General features: G+C 38.5%; 5 protein-coding genes across 6 annotated transcripts; 1 reads left to right on the top strand and 4 right to left on the bottom strand.

Annotated features, from left to right (window-relative positions):
- Positions 1-768: 768 nt before the first annotated feature.
- Positions 769-1,763, bottom strand: LOC136260420 (histone H2A.V-like). The gene is made up of 5 exons (XM_066054145.1): positions 1,617-1,763; positions 1,340-1,414; positions 1,133-1,246; positions 955-1,084; positions 769-907 (listed from the first exon to the last, which is right to left on the bottom strand). The coding sequence occupies exons 1-5, from the start codon at positions 1,617-1,619 to the stop codon at positions 843-845; spliced, it is 387 nt and encodes a 128-aa protein (XP_065910217.1). The 5' UTR covers positions 1,620-1,763; the 3' UTR covers positions 769-842.
- LOC136260419 (uncharacterized) lies at positions 1,764-5,942 on the bottom strand. Its single transcript, XM_066054144.1, has 6 exons — positions 5,805-5,942; positions 5,665-5,717; positions 5,523-5,610; positions 2,185-2,328; positions 2,000-2,113; positions 1,764-1,945 (listed from the first exon to the last, which is right to left on the bottom strand). Exons 1-6 carry the CDS (start codon positions 5,869-5,871, stop codon positions 1,827-1,829), a joined length of 585 nt encoding a protein of 194 aa, XP_065910216.1. The 5' UTR covers positions 5,872-5,942; the 3' UTR covers positions 1,764-1,826.
- On the bottom strand, positions 5,890-11,689 carry LOC136260417 (mRNA turnover protein 4 homolog). Its single transcript, XM_066054143.1, has 9 exons — positions 11,566-11,689; positions 11,455-11,513; positions 11,254-11,357; positions 8,460-8,550; positions 7,623-7,681; positions 6,446-6,522; positions 6,211-6,285; positions 6,091-6,167; positions 5,890-6,039 (listed from the first exon to the last, which is right to left on the bottom strand). The coding sequence occupies exons 1-9, from the start codon at positions 11,591-11,593 to the stop codon at positions 5,953-5,955; spliced, it is 657 nt and encodes a 218-aa protein (XP_065910215.1). The 5' UTR covers positions 11,594-11,689; the 3' UTR covers positions 5,890-5,952.
- Positions 11,650-18,304, top strand: LOC136260414 (carbohydrate sulfotransferase 11-like). 2 transcript variants are annotated; one of them, XM_066054140.1, is made up of 4 exons: positions 11,650-11,689; positions 12,211-12,341; positions 16,652-17,034; positions 17,359-18,304. In XM_066054140.1, exons 2-4 carry the CDS (start codon positions 12,221-12,223, stop codon positions 18,235-18,237), a joined length of 1,383 nt encoding a protein of 460 aa, XP_065910212.1. In that variant the 5' UTR covers positions 11,650-11,689; positions 12,211-12,220; the 3' UTR covers positions 18,238-18,304. The 2 variants fall into 2 exon arrangements, with proteins under 2 accessions (XP_065910212.1, XP_065910211.1); XM_066054139.1 differs by lacking the exon at positions 11,650-11,689 and adding an exon at positions 11,702-11,912.
- A 332-nt stretch (positions 18,305-18,636) lies between these two features.
- On the bottom strand, positions 18,637-19,365 carry LOC136260421 (uncharacterized). The gene is made up of 4 exons (XM_066054146.1): positions 19,208-19,365; positions 18,992-19,152; positions 18,822-18,890; positions 18,637-18,758 (listed from the first exon to the last, which is right to left on the bottom strand). Exons 1-4 carry the CDS (start codon positions 19,260-19,262, stop codon positions 18,711-18,713), a joined length of 333 nt encoding a protein of 110 aa, XP_065910218.1. The 5' UTR covers positions 19,263-19,365; the 3' UTR covers positions 18,637-18,710.
- Positions 19,366-19,736: the final 371 nt, after the last annotated feature.

The following is a 19,736-nucleotide window of genomic DNA, read 5'->3' as shown; positions in this document are numbered from 1 at the left end:
TCTGAGACACTGTTTACTATTACATGATACCATGGTGTGGTATCCCTCATCATACTTTTGCCAGTTGCAGCTGAGCAAGCTAATCTCATGAGAGCCTCGACTTCAGTCTTACTACATGTCACAACTGAGCTATATGGCTAACAGAACATTGTTTAACTGAGAACGCCATAAGCTACATGTCATCTTAACTGAATTGTGCAAAAAAATTTGGAAGGGGAATTTTTGGGGATGATTCTCTTAAGCTTCTCTCCCAGTTTCATAATAGTGTTGCCTATTTCCTTCAAGGATAATATTATTGACTATATACTAAGAGTGTTACTGTAAACAAGTAAAACAACCATAAGTTTTCCCCAAATAAGTGCACATTTTGCATATCCACTATGTGACCCCAATAGTCTGGTATGTTCAGTACTATCCCCCTGACCTAAACATCTTGCTTGAAGTATCCGTTATATCACCTTGGTGACATTACATGAGGCAACTAAACCCTACATGTTTGGGAACTGCTGGCTGGTCCACTCCATGTATGTGGATCACTAACAATAGTGTCAAAACTATCCTCTGAGTACCTTGCATTGTATGGAAACAAAAACTTAGTTGGATCCATATATGTATGTACAATCATAGCCTACCCACACTTTGAAACCAAAATTTTACTGCTAAAATGCAAATACCTTGTAATCAAATGTGGTTCATTTTGTTATTGTGACTTATTTTCAACAGGACCAGTTCACCAGGAAACTCAAGAGAACATAAAAACACAACGTCACCTGTTTATAGATAATATATAAATTTAATAAAACAGTACATCAATATATACTAGAGCATGTATGCACTTCAGTTTATGCAGGTTTGGGGAGGGTGGTTTTCTTGGTGATAAGACTCTTATGGATGTATGGGATAACACCTGTAAACATATTGGTGATTGATGGAACTGAAATGACAAGTCTATACCTCCTCCAGCAATAGTAGCTTTGATCAAGGAGTCCAACTCTTCATCGCCTCTGATGGCTAATTGTAAATGACGTGGAGTAATTCTCTTCACTTTCAAATCCTTAGAACAGTTTCCAGCCAACTCTAGTACCTGTGGGACTATAGTCAAAATTGCCTCAACACAGCAGTAGGGTATTACCTCAGCAGTGAGATATTCTAAGATAGCAGCGCTGTATACGGCAGCGGTGGCACCAACACGTCCCTTGCTCGTGGTTCTCTGCTTCAAGTGACGATGGATACGACCAACGGGGAACTACAGGCACAGGCGTTTAAATAAACAGGAGGCGCTAACAAATCACTGGCCTCAAAACACCTTGCTTTTTTGAAGGTGAAATACCTTTCTTACCTGTAGTCCTGCCCTGTGTGACCTCGAGACAGCCTTCGCCTTCGTTTTGGCATCTTTTCCAGCTTTACCACCCGGCTAGGTTATTGAAAAACAACACCAGGTAATAAAACAAGACTAACACATCATTATAAACCAAACTAGACACAAATAAGGCTAAAGACAAATGGCCTCAACTAAAACCCATCATCTGTTAGAAATAACAGTTGGCGCACGATGCGCTACACAGCATTAACTCAGTGTACAAGCCATTACACATGACAAAGTAGCGCAGACATACCATTATGATAGCGCGATACTTCAAACTACTACAAGCGAAGACGACAACCAAACCTTCACACTACTCCGAGGGGATTAGATGTGCACAAATTCTAACCAATGAAATTGTGTAACGTAGGCGCCAATTGTGCTTTCCCGCCACATCCGATTTCAAATTGGTTTCTTAATTACACAAAGGAATTTTATTAAATAATAAATACTCGTGTGGTTATTATGCAGTGTTGTATCTGAGAAATCTGTGTCTATTAGAATAGATGTAGTGTCCTACTGCAATGCTGCCAACAAAACAAGCACCAAGACTGCTGGCTATCAACACAGGTCTTAATCCAGCTAACAGAACACAATAAGGTAAAGTAGACAGTATAAAGACGTACACTGTTATACCTGTTGATTTGTACAGTGCTCCAGTCAGGGTACCGGCAGCTACAGAATTAATCATGCTATCTTCTTGTTCTGTAACTCTACACAATATGTGGTTAGTTGTTGAATATATCAGTCCTGGAATGAACATACACATGGTTACTACACATTGTACAGACAGACAGACAGACAGACAGACAGACACACACCTAGTACAGCAAGATTGTTAGCCAGGAAGGGACCTCTTCTTGTGCAGCAGTTGATTACTGTATTCAACTTCAATCTGTTTGATTCACCAACTGGTAGTGTTGATAAACCCTCGTACAAGCCCCATGCGCCTCCAACAGCTATACCTGTAAGAGGAAACCAGAATAAACAGGCATAGGCCCACATGAACTTGGTAAACATTATGATAAGCCATAAGACACAATAATAATCAAACCACAAATATTTCAAGAATGAATTTAATATTGCCTACAGTGGTTGTACACAAGTGGTCACAAACCTTTATATACTGTATAGCAGAATGTGATCACAAGAGCTTTAATCTATGATAATCTCATGGAGCAAAGTAAATACCTATGCAACCAGCTGAACAAAAGCCCATCAATTTTGCACATTCCTGAAATAAAGGTAAGCTTTACTCTGAAGCATATACTTTGTGTCAGTTTGAAATTAGAGCTGCAAACTATCATAATTACTAATTTTGATAATAACTTTTATATCATGATAGCAATTGTATCGCAACATCACTAGCAGTTATCAAAGACACTCAGCCTCACACACAGAACAATCCAATTACACATCAAGTATCCGCTTTTCTAACACTTCATTGGCAAAAATTTGTAATTACATTTTCTCTGTATTACACTTGTCTCAGTATTATACTACGCATAATTTATCACGATACTTGATTAATCACCACTATCGTTCAGCTTTATTTGAAATATATATGGGTGAAATTGGTTTTTGAATATGGTGTGAACAGTTTTCCTAATAATAGGCTGTATGGGTGTTGTTAAGACTGAAAAACCAACAACATGGGCCGTATATCTCTTTGAGGCAAAAGAGGCATGTCCCTTTCTTACGCAAAGAAGCTTGGTCGAGAAAATTTTCTCAATAGACAAACTATATATACAAAGATAGTTCTGAGCATTTAAAGTGGTGTTACGCTTCCTTAGCAATGAAAACAAGGTAATTATTGAACTATGAAATACATGAAATAACCATAAAAGACTGTGTATGTAAAACCAAAACAAATTGACTTAAATAACCCAATGCTAGTAGGGATAATATGTAAAACCAAAACAAATTGACTTAAATAACTCAATGCTAGTAGGGATAATATTAACTGCATGGACACCTGGTTTTAAAAGTAGTTCAACATCAACTTGTTTGTATGTACGTATACTGTAGCAGGAGTACTTTATTTAAAGTACTTTGCGTGGGTGAGATCAAAGCAAAAGGTGTGCTTTATTTTCCGTAACGCATTCTAGTGTGCAATATTTCTATTTGCGTCACAATAAAGTACAGTTATGTGTTGGTTTGGAAAACAAAGAATTGATTGGAAAATATTTACAAAAAAACAAGATCACGTGCATAACATTTCTAATCGCCAAAAGTAGCCAAAAAGATACTATCAATTTGTTTTACTACCACACCTGTACTACATAGACACCTACTCAGGCTACTGATTGTCTGATGACTGAAAACTGATGCAGTTTGAGTTCATGAAATGAACACTTCGAACAAGACAACAAGACAGCACACCAGTTAGCACTTGTACAATATACAAGTTTAACCACAGGTTAAACAGTGTTAACTAGATGGTTACTTTTACATTCATATAGCTAGCACTGTTGATATGGAAATATGAACAACAGTACACAGTGCAGTCACGTGCACCAACATAGTGTGGGTAGGAATTTTGAATAAGATTGAGGCGCCCGCCAACTGGTTACTTAGTGACGTACGTTTAACAGACAAGCCGTTGTGAGCTGGGAAGCTACTTTTCCCACCCTCCCTCCCTCCCTTTAATTCACCTAAATTAGTCTCCACTGATCATGCCTAACCTGGTATGGTCAATGTGACATGGGTTCAGGCATGGACAGCAGTGGGGTTGTTTACCACATGAGTTTGTAATGAAGATTGGTAGTGGCTGAATTGTCTCCCGGATCACGTGAGCATCTCGTGTGCCCTATACCAGGAATATGGTTAGCTACACGATAACAATACAAGACAATTCAGCCATTCCACCCTGGCACACCCATTCCTCCACATGAGCCTCATATGTATTCATATAATAGTATTGGTTGGTTGTTGGTCATAGACACCGCAACTAGTTAATAAAAATAAAATCACTCAGACATGGTTTCGAGCCTAATATAGCACTCAGCTTCGCCTCGTGCTATATTAGTCTCTTGCCCACGCCCCTGTGCTTTTATTTCTATATTGTACATGCAGTAGTGCTTTAACTAGTATATACACTACATCATTAGGACAAGACATTTACTCCATGCATAAAGTGGAACCTGATAATGCGGGACTTGAAAATGAGGACACCTCAATAATCTGGAAATTTGGTAAAATTTGATAATAGTCCTAAAGTATCTCTTAGTACATAAACTGGCCTACCTACCGATAATCAAGATAAACTGGTCAATCCTGAGGTGTCCGTAATACACAGATTTCAATTGTGCATAACATAGACCTCTTAACTGTCATACATTATGTGGAGACGCATGTAATTGAAGTTAGCTCACGCATCGGAATAATGCATCGGACTTCTGTCTCATGCATCGGAATAACAGCTAAATTAGCCTCTTGTAATTAAAAAACCAATGAGGAAGGTACACACTAAACAATGCTATGACAGCTAGAAACAGACCAAAATTTTACGCTGGATGTCATGTTCAATAAACAATAACTGATATGGTTTACTGATCCAACATTGAGTTTACAAGTTAGGGCTGGTGATAGATTCACCATATCTTGTATTTTACACACAGAAAAAATGCCTACACTTATGGGAGGGATCTTACTGTAAAGTAAGCAAACCTTGCCTCATCACTCCAACTACATTTTACAGGGTCTTTGCACATTCCACTGGGCAGTCAGCTCAGCTGGTTTGCCCATGGGGGTGAAAATCCCTTATGGTACAATCATGTCTTGATGACTGACACTGTTGGTATTAAGAGATGACAGTGATGACATAACACTGGTGTTTCTAGAGTATTCTGATGAAATCCATTGAGCAGCCCTTCTTTGCATTTTTTAATGTCAGTATTGTAGTACTTGGGACAACATATTCCATGATGGGTAACAGGCCGCTTTAGTGTCAGGTGGGAAGTTGCTCTTGTTTCATTTACACTTTGGTCGCTCTATTCATGCTATGACCATCACAAGAACCATACCCTGTCAGTCCCTGTGGTGCACCAGACTTTACCTGATTCCCAAACTCCTAATCTTAATAGTCTCTAACCTAAATCTCCATGTTCTATTGGTGATCCTTATTTCCAAGAGAATTAAACAAACATTAATATCTTACCTGACAAGTAGCAATGTCCAGTAACTGGTAAGATCCGGTCTCCTAGCGACCTTCTCCGTGATTCTATCGGGAATATGTACTCTGGCTCCTACACGTGAGTGAAACAATTAGAACCTAGCATAACGATGAAACCGATGGGTACCTTAGGAAGATATGAAGGGTCCAAGGCGTATGGCGATAAGCTGTTAATTGCTCCTGAAAATAACGGTAGTAGGCTTAGCACAAAGTAAGACTTTACGTGCTGTGAAGTGCAAGCAATACTCGTGCAAGAATTACACGAACCTGAATCGTAAGTGTTGTCGCCATAAACCCCATCACTGTAAGACTCTCCGTCTCCCCACTGCGCCATGTCCCCACGTGTTATACGTTATTACCACAATCGAATGCAACAATGAAAATTTGGAAATGCATGAAATAATAAGAATTGATTTCAAGAAATCTCTTCAAAAGTGCCGTCCTTAGTCCACACTGCTTCTAGACACACCTTGAACTCCGCCATTGTAAAGTTGAGTAGTTTCTAATAAAGACAAGTAACTCATTTACACTTCAACTACTATAGCACACTCACCAATAGCCTAGCTTGTTCTGGGGTCAAGGTATCACCCTTCTTACAAACGATGTGGTCACTTAGTAACACAATCACTCCTGGAATATGACATTGGTCATGATCATTACAGAATGATCACACCTTTCTTTAACGTTGTAGGCAAGCCCAGTTGTCTTAGCTGTGGTTCCATACTGTGGATAAACTGCTCCAGGGGACCTTGAGAACAACAATACATGGTGATAATAAATGAACAAACTGCCCTGATGAATTTCATCGTAAAGAAATTAATACATATGCACACATATCACTACCACATTGATTACATCTAGCTTTGTGTGTGTACTTAAAATGTGCAGCATGTGACACAACACATTACCTGCTGATAAATTTACGTCTTCAGTAGCAACACAACCAGCTCGAGCAAACTCTGGAATTGTTGCTGACTTGAACAAGCTATAGAAAGATAATCATTCAGATTATGGTTTAGAGTAAACACTCTAACAAAACAGTCACTCAGGTATACACATACTGTATTACCCTTCACAATATATAGCAACTACATGCCTATAGCAGTTTTGTTTGTATTACTACTGGATGTCAAATCAGGGAGAAACAAGACTACACACAAGGAGCTTTAGTCTTGCAAATATTTACTTCACACAATGCATGGTGTGGTGTGGATACATATGCATGAGTGTCCACTGACAGTTTTGGTATTTTGAATGGTATTAGTTTAGGTGACTCTGGTATCTTAGCTAGAGTGGAGGAGAGTGTCCAACACAGTATAGGGTCTATTCTATCAGATGTGCAAAATGTTCACACTGGCATAACAAAGAAATGTGATGATTGAAGCAATCTTCACCTACCTATAGAGAATACAGAGTTTTGCTGAGAGATTATTCAGGCTCACTTATAGAGGCCCTACACTGTGTTGGATACTCTCTTCTCTTTAACTCTTTTTGATAGGGATGGTGGGTCACCCATCTCACTACAAGAACCACACACATGTACACACCACTCTTACACTTTTGTGTGAAACAAAAGATGCATCAATTATACAAATGTCTGATCATATATTTCACTGTTTATAAGATTCAGGCTCACTTATAGAGGCCCTATACTGTGTTGGATACTCTCCTCTCTTTAACTCTTTTTGATAGGGATGGTGGGTCAACCATCTCACTACAAGAACCACACACATGTACACACCACTCTTACACTTTTGTGTGAAACAAAAGATGCATCAATTATACAAATGTCTGATCATATATTTCACTGTTTATAAGATATAATCTCTAGTCAAGAAGGAATAATTAAACGTCCTTACAAGAAGTCTTACAAGCTTTACAAGCAGTTGAGTTTACAAGTGATCTTTCTACAAGCTTATTGTGTCATATATACGTAGATGCATGTCACATGTGCTCACACGCACGCACGCACGCACGCACGCACGCACGCACGCACGCACGCACGCACGCACGCACGCACGCACGCACGCACGCACAATCACCCCATCCATGCATGCGCGTACATACACTCAATACATCACTCACCTTACAATATCAGAGACAGATTGGTCAGTAAACAACAGTCCCACATTCCCTGTCAGTTTCTATTAAACAGAAACACTGGTAGTGGAGATGATCCACACTCCAAACATTGTATACAGTAAAATATGTGTACAGAAGTGCGAAACAAGAATATCTGCAAAAGCTCACTAACGCATACATAGTTAGCTTTGGAAAAGCACACTTCGGATACAATCGTGAATAAAAATATGTTTTGCTTTGTATTCCTTCACAAACAGTACATTAACATTGTTACAGGCATACAAGAAACTGCTTTGACTGCTAGCATTACAAAATATAGGGTCAATACAGAACACCTAACAGCTAATAGCCTCCACAAATAACTGAATAACTATAGTTAGTGCCTCGTGAAAGTAGAAAGGTGTTAATTGAGAGGTACAGACACTGAAAGTATAATTCCTATACAGCCACAGATGTCTGTGATGTTGTCTGAGTCAGAAGCACAAGACAGTGTTACAGTACAGCCTCCTACGATAGTTGCAGTGGATAAACAGTTTGCTACATGCTTGCATTTTACTTTGTGAACCTTGGCAATAGCAATGGCATGCCTAATGCCTTCATTTACAGTACTTTAGTGACACAATATGAAGCGAAAAGGTTGAATGACTTAAGCCATTCCCAAATCTTGCTGTGGCTCCAGTACAATTGTAACAATACCAGCAAGTTGTATTTCCATATTACCGTATTTTATAAATACCCGGTAATAATCACAGGCAACGACACAGGTAGTTTGGAGTTATATGAAAACCAGCCTTAATCTGTCAATATGTTTTGGAGTTCTCTCTGAGCAGTTTCACTAACCTTGCTGACAAAATGAAGTCCATCTTTATATTCCTCCGACTCATTCCTGCCCAGGGCTAGTTGCAGGACCTTATTCTTGCCAAGAAATATTCTGCCATATGTACACACAAATTAGACACAACAGAAATGATATCAGTGATCAAAAATCCAAAAAACATTTATGCAAGTAAGCTATAAGTACTTTGTAAACTTACATTTCATTTTTACATACATTTTTACATATACAGGGAACAATTTAACCATCATGTTAAAAAATTTGTGGTTTCTTGCAACAGAGATATCAGATACCTACTCCTACTTAATTGGTAACATAAAACATTATTAAGTTTTTAAGTGTGAAACACTAATGTTTATGCACACACACACTGTAGTAACCATGGTAGTAACCATGGTAACAACACAATATGCATGCTACATGACTTAATATGGTGAAATGTTGAAACAATGTACTTGTTATACACAGCTACACCTGTATATGTGCCTCTTGACACATGTACACTACTACAAGAAGAGATTGGGTCACAAATTCATTTTCAGCAGCCCCAACACAATACATTGCACAATGCTGAGAAATTCAAAATAGTACAGTCCCCAGTTACCAACATCATCTCATTAGGTACTTTTAATTCCTTACTGCAATGGTACATGAACTTCCAAATTTACACAACAGTCTTTGATCTTCTCAAGTGGCAACTTTATTATTTTGTATGTATGCATACACACATTATAGGTGAAAGTACAAAGCTGGTTGTGTGTCACCCAATGCATTGTGAACCTGGTACTCCCTGGTGCCTTGTTTATTGGTCCTTCCTGGGATTTCTATGGAATATGTAGTTCTTGGATAACTCCATCTGTACCAAGATGAGTTCAGCCACTTGAAAATTATTCAAGTTGGACACTAAAGCAGCTTGGTTGATAACATTCAAACAAAAAAATATTGTCTTGAAGTTTATGTGAAGCACATGTCTACTGGGCCCTGTTGTTTTGTACTACAACTCGTGAAATACAGAAAGTAAGTTAATATAAACAGCCAAAATATGTACTGTAACACTACTTCCAACCACAACATACAGACCAAACCAATTTGACTCTGTACACAGGAAACTGATAGTGGCTATTGTCCATATATGCAACACCACTATGTTGGGATAGAATAAGAGACAACTAGGAATCTTTCTTATAAGGTGCTTATGTCATGCCTATACATGCACCTGAGTTACAACTGTAAGCAAAATCATTGACTGCATTTATAACTTTCCACTCACTATATGTCGCTACTGATCACATCATCAGAATAACAGAGAATGGTTTCTCATATTTATAATTTATCTTACCTACGCTGAAACTGTTTACCAACCTTGCCCACTTGTAGTGAGGTTAATAACAGCAAAGGTCATAATCGTGACTACAGGTTAGAACAAATAGGAATTGGTTAGTTATAAGACATCACTATAGATTTCATTGGCAACGAGGGTTTCTAATTAATGTACAGTGATGCACCGATGTGAGATTTTGTAATGGCTGATACTGATTACCAATGTAATGTTCCACATGCCTTTTGTGTTGATTTGATCTACTTTAGCAGTAATGTATATATAAGAATCAGTAAAATTTAATTCACCAATGCATTTAAAAACAGTTAGCGATACCAATAAATTTCTAATTGGTTGATAAATTGATTCCTATTTAATAAAATGGCACATCACTGCTATCTTTTATTTATTTATTTGTTAAGGCTTTACAGCACAAGTGCTGAAGGTCTGTAGGACACCTGGTCCTACAGCCTGTTTCAAGTTATTACATAAAGTGTGTTTGAAAAGGTGGAGAAAGGAGAAATTGTATAAGATAAAATTAAGCCAGTCCAGTGTTCCAGTGCACTGAATAGTAACGCACATTGAGAATGGAGCCACTTGTGTGCAATAAATGGTTGAGAAACATTCAGTACTTGGTATGGAATAGAAATTCTCATAGTGAACATGTTACTGTGAAATCCACTTGATTATGTAATTCATGCAATTGAGCATGTGTCCTACCACTACACCTGCCGAGGAGGTTTATTCCACAACAGCTGGTCATAACAGGATAAAATTGTGAATGCTAGGTGTGGACAGGTTGAGGAATGTTCCCTTGTATAACCATCATGCTGAGGGTATGCATTTTACCAGTAGTGCATTTTTTTCAAACTTAGTGTAAGTTTTGTGCATTCTGAAGTGCCAGTGTTGACAATAATATGAACACAGTTAAAAATCACTGGTTACCAAAAGGGTTATCGCTTCGCAATTATTTATAAACTTCCTTCAAGTAATATTGTGAAACAGTCTTATAACATAGCACCGAAGACAAAATGATCTTCTTTACACAGCAGGAACATAGGCCAATACCTCCTTGTTGCTAGAATTCCCTGAACTCTGTACAGAGAGACAGCATTCCGAAAAAAACAATAGTGGGCAACCAGCCGCTTGACTGCCACCTTAACACAAGTACTCAGTATTTATAGCTTTATCAGTTCCAACATTTAACCTCAAATGCATGATTTTTTCTTGTAAACGATCAAGAACAAGAATATCTTCACTACTACCAGGATTTAAGGATCAAACACAACAGTATATTTGCATACAATGAAGTATTCAACTTTGAAGTGTTGTGGTGTTGGTAGTTGCAATAAACTTATCCCTCAGAAACACTATGGGTACGCAAAATGGGGATATGAAGGCATGGACAAATGTCAAAGTATGTTTAACCAAGAGGGGCCCTGTTTATGATTTCCATTATATTGTTTTATCAACAATAGTACCTGCCATTTCCTAGCTGCTGTCTTAAATCCTTCATCAAGTTATTCCTCATATTATCAACAGAGAACACACACGCATGACTGAACTGGTCCACACTATCCCTGACCTACAGCAAGTCACATAACCCCAACACACTTTGTAACCATAGATATACTAACTCCAGGTACCTGGGGTTAGTATATCTATGTTGTATCACACTGCACCTTCTGTAGAAGGTCCTCCTTGGCATTCCTGCCTTTCTTCTTGGTGGCTGTCAAGTGGACTGTTAAGAAAAACACAGGATAATAGCTATACCGGCCTGTTACAATACTCACAAGTCTTATTTCTCTTTGATTTAGGCATAGTTTATTCAGTCGACGTACTAAAATATTAGAATATGGTACATTCACGTGGAAGGTGTGTTATTCCATTTAAGGCGCCGTGTAAACATTGTATTTCGTAAGTGCATGTGTATAGATGTAGTTATATAACTTGTATGTTTGCCTAGTCACGTTATGGACTACTATATTGTGTTGAAGTGTGTAGAACGAGGCCACAAGGCCACAGCACGTTGCATGCACCTTGTTAAGGCTTCGCGTTGACTTGTTTAATTGCTAACTAATTCACTTGCAGTGTACATGTGTGAAATTTAGCTGGAGCTAATTTTGATCATTTTGTTGAGGTGCGTTTTGTAATAGCTTATTTACACAGGAAAGCACATGGTTGAATTGCTACTTGTGTGGTTTGCATTGCATAATGTTTTCATGCAACATTACACACACTGTCACACTACAATGCATATTGTATTGCACTGTTGTGTCATGCTGTGTTGGTCCTGCAGGTGTATGGTAGATTATGTAGACCTACAACCTATGATATATTTTAGCTCGCAATAAAAGTGTACGTATAGTGCAGATACTCACTGTATACACACACAATGCACTGTTACAATTATTAATGACTATTGAAATGTCCTATAGTGAGTAACACATGAGTAGATTACGCTTATTTCGGAGCAGAAGATGTTGTTTGGGTTTCATTGGAGTAGTTGTGATGTGTCAACTTGTCTATTCCTATTGGATGTTGTCTCCTTATAATGTTGTTATCAATGGTGAGTGTAGTGAAGTGTGAGTGATTATAGTGCGTCTGTCTGTGCTTGTAGTATGTACACTCAGGATATACATTCCCATGAATTTACTGCAAAGAGATTACTTTGCATCCTTCTAAAATCGTTTTTGTGGGAAATTTCATTATCTTGAAACTGCTTCCAGACATATACTGATATTTTCAGTAGTGATCCACATAAGTATACACTTATTTTTACTGTAGAAGGCCAAGTTTATATTACTCTAAACATAACACTATGCTGTCACACTCAGTGCTATGCGATTGTTGATATGGGATAAATGCCATCATATGTTGTATCCTCCCCATTATATACTCTTGGTTGTATGTAGAGTGTAAAGTGACCGCTACAAAACCTCATAAGGAGATGGTGTTACATAATATTTTACTGCATGCACACCCAAGTCTCTAGTGTACATTGCTGAACATACTGTGCATGGTGACTTTGAATGCAACAAGGCTTGCAGTGTTGTAGAGCAGCCTGTGATTGCTTTCAACCATCATATAAAATTAACTGTTAATGCAGCAGGCTTCCCTAACAAGTGGTAGAGCAGTGCTATTGTACTTTATTCAAAATTCTTTTGATGTGGAAAAAGAATGTATAGCGTAAGCAATCAATTACCGACACCCTTATTACCACGGAACGTACCTTCTACTGCAAACATTCCTCAGGCACAAATTTTGGCAGAGATATTCCCCTAGATATCATCCTTCTGTGCTTTAAGTTTGATGTCAATAGCTGCCTTCCCTGACCAGTAGCAGACGAAAAGGTGCGGAGTCGAAATAACCGATTACTGGAACCATAACTCGTTCACTGGAACTCACATACGCTTACGTGTTTCAATTACCGGAACAATATCTAACCACCAACAAAAGGTTATTCCTAAAGCCATCAAAATTTCGACAAACATCCCACATAATTGTGAGTGCCTAATGGACATCCATGCAAAATTTTGGAACATCAGAATGCGTAATGTAGGAGTTACAATTTTTTAAGTAAAAATGTATGCACAAATTGCTTGATAATTGAACACACAATGATCATTTAACAGTTCTACAGTAACAAATAGTGGAAAAACAAGCTCCCAACCAATTCTAGATTCTTCACCGTACACTGTTCTTGATCCCTTGATTTCAGATGTTTTGTAGGGATAGCGTGGTGGCATACTTCACTTCCAGTGATGAAATTGAGTACCCACGCTTCTTAACAGTTGGCCTGATGGTAGTACACTATTCAGGACTATATTCTCACCAACCTCTGCCTTCACCACAGCCGCCATGTCATCTATGAGCATGCCAGTTCAACTGCCATGTTCGATGGTAGCCGTACCATGTTTATTCGTGGAAGTTTCATCGAGTCCTGGCCTTGACTATGTCTTGCCTTGTTTCTTTTATTGTTTGGTAACTAACGTCAAAGCAGAAATCAACAGTAGAGGGGTCTACTCTCTCAAATTGATGGAAAACAAATACTACTGATGGCGCAGGGTAAACTCGCATCCAAATACAGCTCCATACCTACAGTACAGAAGTCAAACAAACTGTAAACCTTTGTCCATTCCTTTATCAGTAGAATTATAACCCTCAACAAACATAAAACAGTCTTTGTCAAAAACGCCCATCCAATAATTGAAACACGTGTTTCCGGTAATTGAGTCAATCCGATAAATGATTGCTTACACAACAATTAACAAATTGACTTTGATGTTGGTAGCAAATTGACAGTTTTACCGCTCCACTTTATTTTGCTGAGGAAAGCTCTGTAATGATAGCAGCAGTGGGTGTATACATCAGTAGGTGACAAGGGAATGGAAATATGTTCCAAATATATACCACTGAATGTTTTTATTGTCTCTACTGGCATCCCATCCACCCTCATTCACTTCAGGACACTAGTACATGATTTAAAGAATGTAAAATAACCTAGTGTATAGTAGAACTTATAAGGACATACAGGATTAGAACAAGGCACAATTTGTAGTGTCCAGCCTACCTCAAACCCTAAACCACTTTCATCCATGTAAGCACAAGCTGCTGACTTTGCAGTTATGTCAGGGTGTGTATGACCAAGTGAAACCCCAGGGTAATCCCTCATAATTCAGCACTGCTTATCGGCAATAACATGAGTTATTAATAGAGGAAGTGTTCATTTTAAGCGGTTTGCATGCTTGCCAAAACTTATACTGATGCCTTATCCCTATGCACTGGACTAGAATGGATTTCAGCTTATCATAGCATAAGTAGAGGTACCATATTTACTTGATTAAACACCATAGCGTTTATTACCTTAGTTCTAAAAATCAATGTAGCAACTATTCAAATTTGACCACCACTCAATGCTTGAAATTAAGTTGCAGCTCTTGTTTTCAAAATTGATCGTTGCACCACTCAAATGTGGCTACTATTGAAGGTGTGGCGTTTAACATAGTATCTGTTGTTATCTATGATCATGGCTATATATATTGCTGTCTGCAGTATATACACCATCAATCTCACAATGGCCATCCTGCCTCTAATATAAAATTTAAAAAAATACCTGCTATAATATAGGTAGGGTAATAATACATATATCATTATTGCACACAAGTGGCAAGTACTGCAACCTGCATGTGAAGTTAAATTTTGCTTTTGCAGGTATTGATTTCTTGGGATTCCTTTTTCTAAAATTTGCAAAACAGGTTTCTACATTACGATTAGTCCAATAATAAACATCATGTGATTTGAATATTCTCCCAATACTTGATTAATTACAAGAACTATACATTTCAGACCCCTTGGCCACAGATCAAAGTTTAGCAAGTAAAAAAAAATGGCCAAGTGTTGTATGTTATGTACATCTGTAGTGTTATTAAAGAAATCTACTGTATATAAGCTTGCGCATATACTTTTGCTATGAAGTCCATATACATTTACATACAAGTAGTCATGATATGGTATGATGTTCATAAAGTGTGCATGTTAAAATGTTTTGTTGTGTGGTGTACTGGTGTAACAGAATTTATAACTGTCTCTGTAAAACCCAGTGTTTTATTGCCCTAGTTACTTAGTCCATGTCAGTGCTAGAGCTGACCATTACAGAATAATGGCTACAGTAAGCTGTAGTGATTGCTGACTACAATGATCCTTTCAGCAATTTTCTTGCCTGTCCAGCACACCACTAATGTACACCTTTAGTGATACCCTCAGATGTTGTTTGTGAGGTGGTATATGTACCTGTTTCAACTCCTTGTAAAGGCTCCTGTATTCCTTTCCAGTTATATGGTGTGTGTGGTGTGTGTGTGTGTGTGTGTGTGTGTGTGTGTGTGTGTGTGTGTGTGTGTGTGTGTGTGTGTGTGTGTGTGTGTGTGTGTGTGTGTGTGTGTGTGTGTGTGTGTGTGTGTGTGTGTGTGTGTGTGTGTGTGTGTGTGTGTGTGTGTGTGTGTGTGTGTGTGTGTGTGTGTGTGTGTGTGTGTGTGTGTGACACCAGGTCCCTGCTGTGGAAGCAGCCCACCCAGTCATAACATCAATGGGTTTACTGGGGAAGCAAATACCAACTGTCCTTGTCTTGCTTAGTGATGTTGGGGTCATTGTGGAACTTCAGGTTTCATGACCACTCTCTGTGAGTCCTCCTGTGGGTTACTAGTCCTGCCCAAATGGAGTTGCCTTCCAAGTGGCTAAGTGGTGCACCTGCCGAAAGCTTTGTGTGTGTGTGCGTGCATGCGCGCGCGCACACATACACTGTATGTGAAATAATTTATTTACATAATTGTGCAGTGTACACATCCATTCAATTATTTGAATCAACTAGAAATTTTGATGTTTATTTCAGTAGACCATTTTCCATCATCTATATGTATATGTAACTCTATAGTGAATTGGTAGGTTGGATTCAGTTTTGTCACAAATTATCTATTAGTAAACCTTGCCATAAACATGTTGCCTGGTTCTGTAAGATCAGTAATAACATATGAACCCCTACTTAGCAACAGTTGTTGAGATAAAGTCTTTATGTGGCCAGGTCCCAAACATGACCTCATTGTTAAGGCTGCATTAGTCAGGCTTCACTTACACATTATCATGTTGCTGAAGTAGTTCTGTTGACTTGGCAACACAGGAATTGGTATCACAATTTTGAACTGGAAACTTCAGAAAAATGATCTGATCTGCTCTTAGCTTCTGGACACCTTATTAGAGAAGTGTTAAAAGTAGTCACCTAATGTGTTTTTCATGTGTGTTCTGGTATGAATTGGTTAATATCATTGTGCCAATGATATAGTAGACAGATAAATGACTTAACCATGTGTCATGTTGTGTTTCCAGGCCTGTCTGAAGATCAGCATACTCCATTATCGTCGCAGTTAGTCACTAGTGTGATTAAAACTGTGTCACTAGGTCCATCTCTCGTCACACCCAGTGTTAAGAACATAAGAATCAAGCCATCACTGAGAAGATTTGACACACCAACTCCTCAGCAGAAGACACAAGAAAAGAACAAAAATAATTTAGAGTCACCTTCTAATAATCCACGTGGCGTTGTACATAAAGATTTAAATAAAATTTTGAGGAGTATGTCAAAGAGAAATGTCAGGACAATCAATAATGGTCCTCCTTCAAGATGGGAGATTGATATTGTCTTAAAACTGTTCCTCATCAGTTCACAACATTCTGCTCCCCAACCACAGGACGTCCTCAGGAAATTTCAGGTAGGTAGGAGGGGGGGGAGCCATGTTTGTACAGTGGTGACCTTAGTGGTGACCTCAGTGTAATTTATTCTAAAGTGTTTTTCCAAACCACACAATGACTGGCAGCTGTGAAATCATCAAGACACTTAATGTTTGTGCTTGTGTAGTATTTTAATTGATGTGCACTAATTAGACCACATGTTGCTATGATGTATATGGCTTCAAGTAGATTTTAAAGATTTGAGAAAATAGATGTACCTCAAGGGCTTCCCAGTAATTAATATATCATTGTGATGGTTTGTGACAACATGTGCCATGATTATAACAATTTATTGTCTTCAATAGCATCAGTCAATGGCTATGGCAGAAGTATGCACCAAGTATAACTTCTCTTCAGAACTTCCTGAAGACAACTACACACAAACTGAACTATACCATCACTTACTTTATGATGACTCTAAGAGGATCATTTTTTGTTATGTGCCCAAGTCAGGTTGTTCTAACTGGAAGAGAATGTTTGCTGTTTTGAATGGCACAGTGCAGGCAGATGATACAAAGCGTCCAGGCAAGGATATTCTCCAAGGAGTGAATAAGTTACAATACCTGTCACAAGAAGAACGCAACAAACGATTAAAAACTTATTTCAAATTTGTGTTTGTGAGAAATCCATTGGATAGAATTGTGTCTGGATATCGTAACAAAGTGGATGTGACAATAAATCGTGCCAACTTGCGTCACTGGCCAGATCGTATGTTGTACCAAATACTAAAGAAATATGAAAGTAATAAATTCTTCCAGTGGGCGGTGATGAATTTCACTTCTCCAGATATTCATCCGAGCTTTGAGGGATTTGTCCAGTATTTAATTGACACAAAGTTACCGTATGTAAATGAACATTTCAGACCGTTCATAGAACTCTGTCATCCTTGTGCAGTGCATTACAATTTCTTCGGCAATTTGAACAATCTTCCAGAAGAGGCATATGAAATATTAGACTTTCTGGGGATTCCTCACAGGTTTTATTTAAACCGCGTCGAACATCCATCTGTAAATACATCATCTCTCATCTCAGAATATTATAATGGACTTGCTGAAGGCTTGAAAGTGTCTCTGTTAAGGAAATTTATTGATGAACTCCTAATTTATTACCAACTGTTTCCTAATGATGCTAAGAATGACATAGACAGACTTGGGCTAACAAAATACATTGATAAAACAGTGTAACATATTATCATGCAGTATGATTTTGCATTTTTTATAAACAGGTTTCCATGAAATTGCTCTAATCCTAGTTGTTCATTCTTAACTCACACACCCATGTTTTCTTAACTACTTCGCCATACATGGTCACAATATAAATAGTAGCGAAGTGGCAGGACGCCCTTCTAACCGCAAGTTTGGCGGTCCCCCTACACTGTACAGCCATAAAAGGATGCGACCTTAGTATGTGTGGCCTAACCAACCAATTATCTCGCACGACTTCCTGTGAAGTCATTGTAGTGCGCATTCCATTGTAACCCTCAAAGGGCCTCTTGCATCAGAGGTGACAAAGTGCAAATGGCGACTTCAGTTTCTTTCGTATCCTCCCATACGAGGGTGATACTTCGTGCTAACGACAGGGTCTTCCTTAATTTAAAACATTCATATACGATTTGTCAATGAACATATTTGCACACAAGCCTAATATTGTTAAAATGTCAATCTCTAATTCTTGCCATACTCTGGCCTGCTGGCGGATTGACTTCCTACAAGGGTGAAAAATTGGCGGGATGAAGCTAGCACAAAGCGCGCTAACAATAAAAACTTACATTGTACATTTGTGGCAACACACAGATTCCGCAGCATATAACCATAAGACAGTCATTGATAAACGAGCCCTGCGCGATACAATACGTAACCATAAGACAGTCATTGATAAACGAGCCCTGCGCGATACAATACGAGATAAAACACGTCAAAATACACGAAAGTTGCTCACCTCTATGCCCTTTTGCTCCCTGATCCGTCCTCGAGTATTTGCAACGCAGTACAATCCCAACAATGGGACAAAGATAACGATTGCGTGCATGATACAGCTCTCGCCGAGCGTCTCTGCAGTCTTTCCATAGATGTAGCATGGAACGAAGTAGGATAGCAGACCTGAAACAAGAATAAACTAGTACATTAGAGCGAAAAATCACCGTGGATAACTTACAGACAGTGATGTCGTCAAAGCATCCGAACAATCCGTGTTGCCAATCTCCTGACATTGTTTTAGATTTGAAGAGCAAGTTTCAACAAACAACACACAACTCCACAACGCTAGACAGACTACGATAACAACTGCGCATGCGTTTTACTTAATTGGACCGTTAAAATGCAGAGAATTTTAATTACGAGTGTAACAATTCTCAATTTTTCTTCCGGTAGGTGGGCGCTACTTGAAAACATTAATCGACTCCACCCTTGGGCGCTATTTGCGGATTATACATTAGGAACCATTAAATGGTAAATGTGCACGATTCTAATTGCAGCTCACCACAGTTTTACAGCAATGTAAAATGCATTTGTAAGGCAAGTATAGTTTGTTGCAGTTTGTAGTCTTCACATCCCAACTCGAACACGTGATTCCTTTTCTTGACCAAATTCGGAGTAAGAATTTCTCTCCATCAACTCATCAACCTTGTCTTGCAGTGATTTCATCACGTCTTCACTTACAAACAAGTGTAGCTCATCAAGAATTT

Source organism: Dysidea avara, chromosome 7 (genome assembly GCF_963678975.1).
Source record: "Dysidea avara chromosome 7, odDysAvar1.4, whole genome shotgun sequence".
NCBI classification, from domain to species: Eukaryota; Metazoa; Porifera; class Demospongiae; order Dictyoceratida; family Dysideidae; genus Dysidea; species Dysidea avara.
Note: the sequence above shows the minus strand (reverse complement) of the source record. Positions and strands in the feature narration are given on the sequence as shown.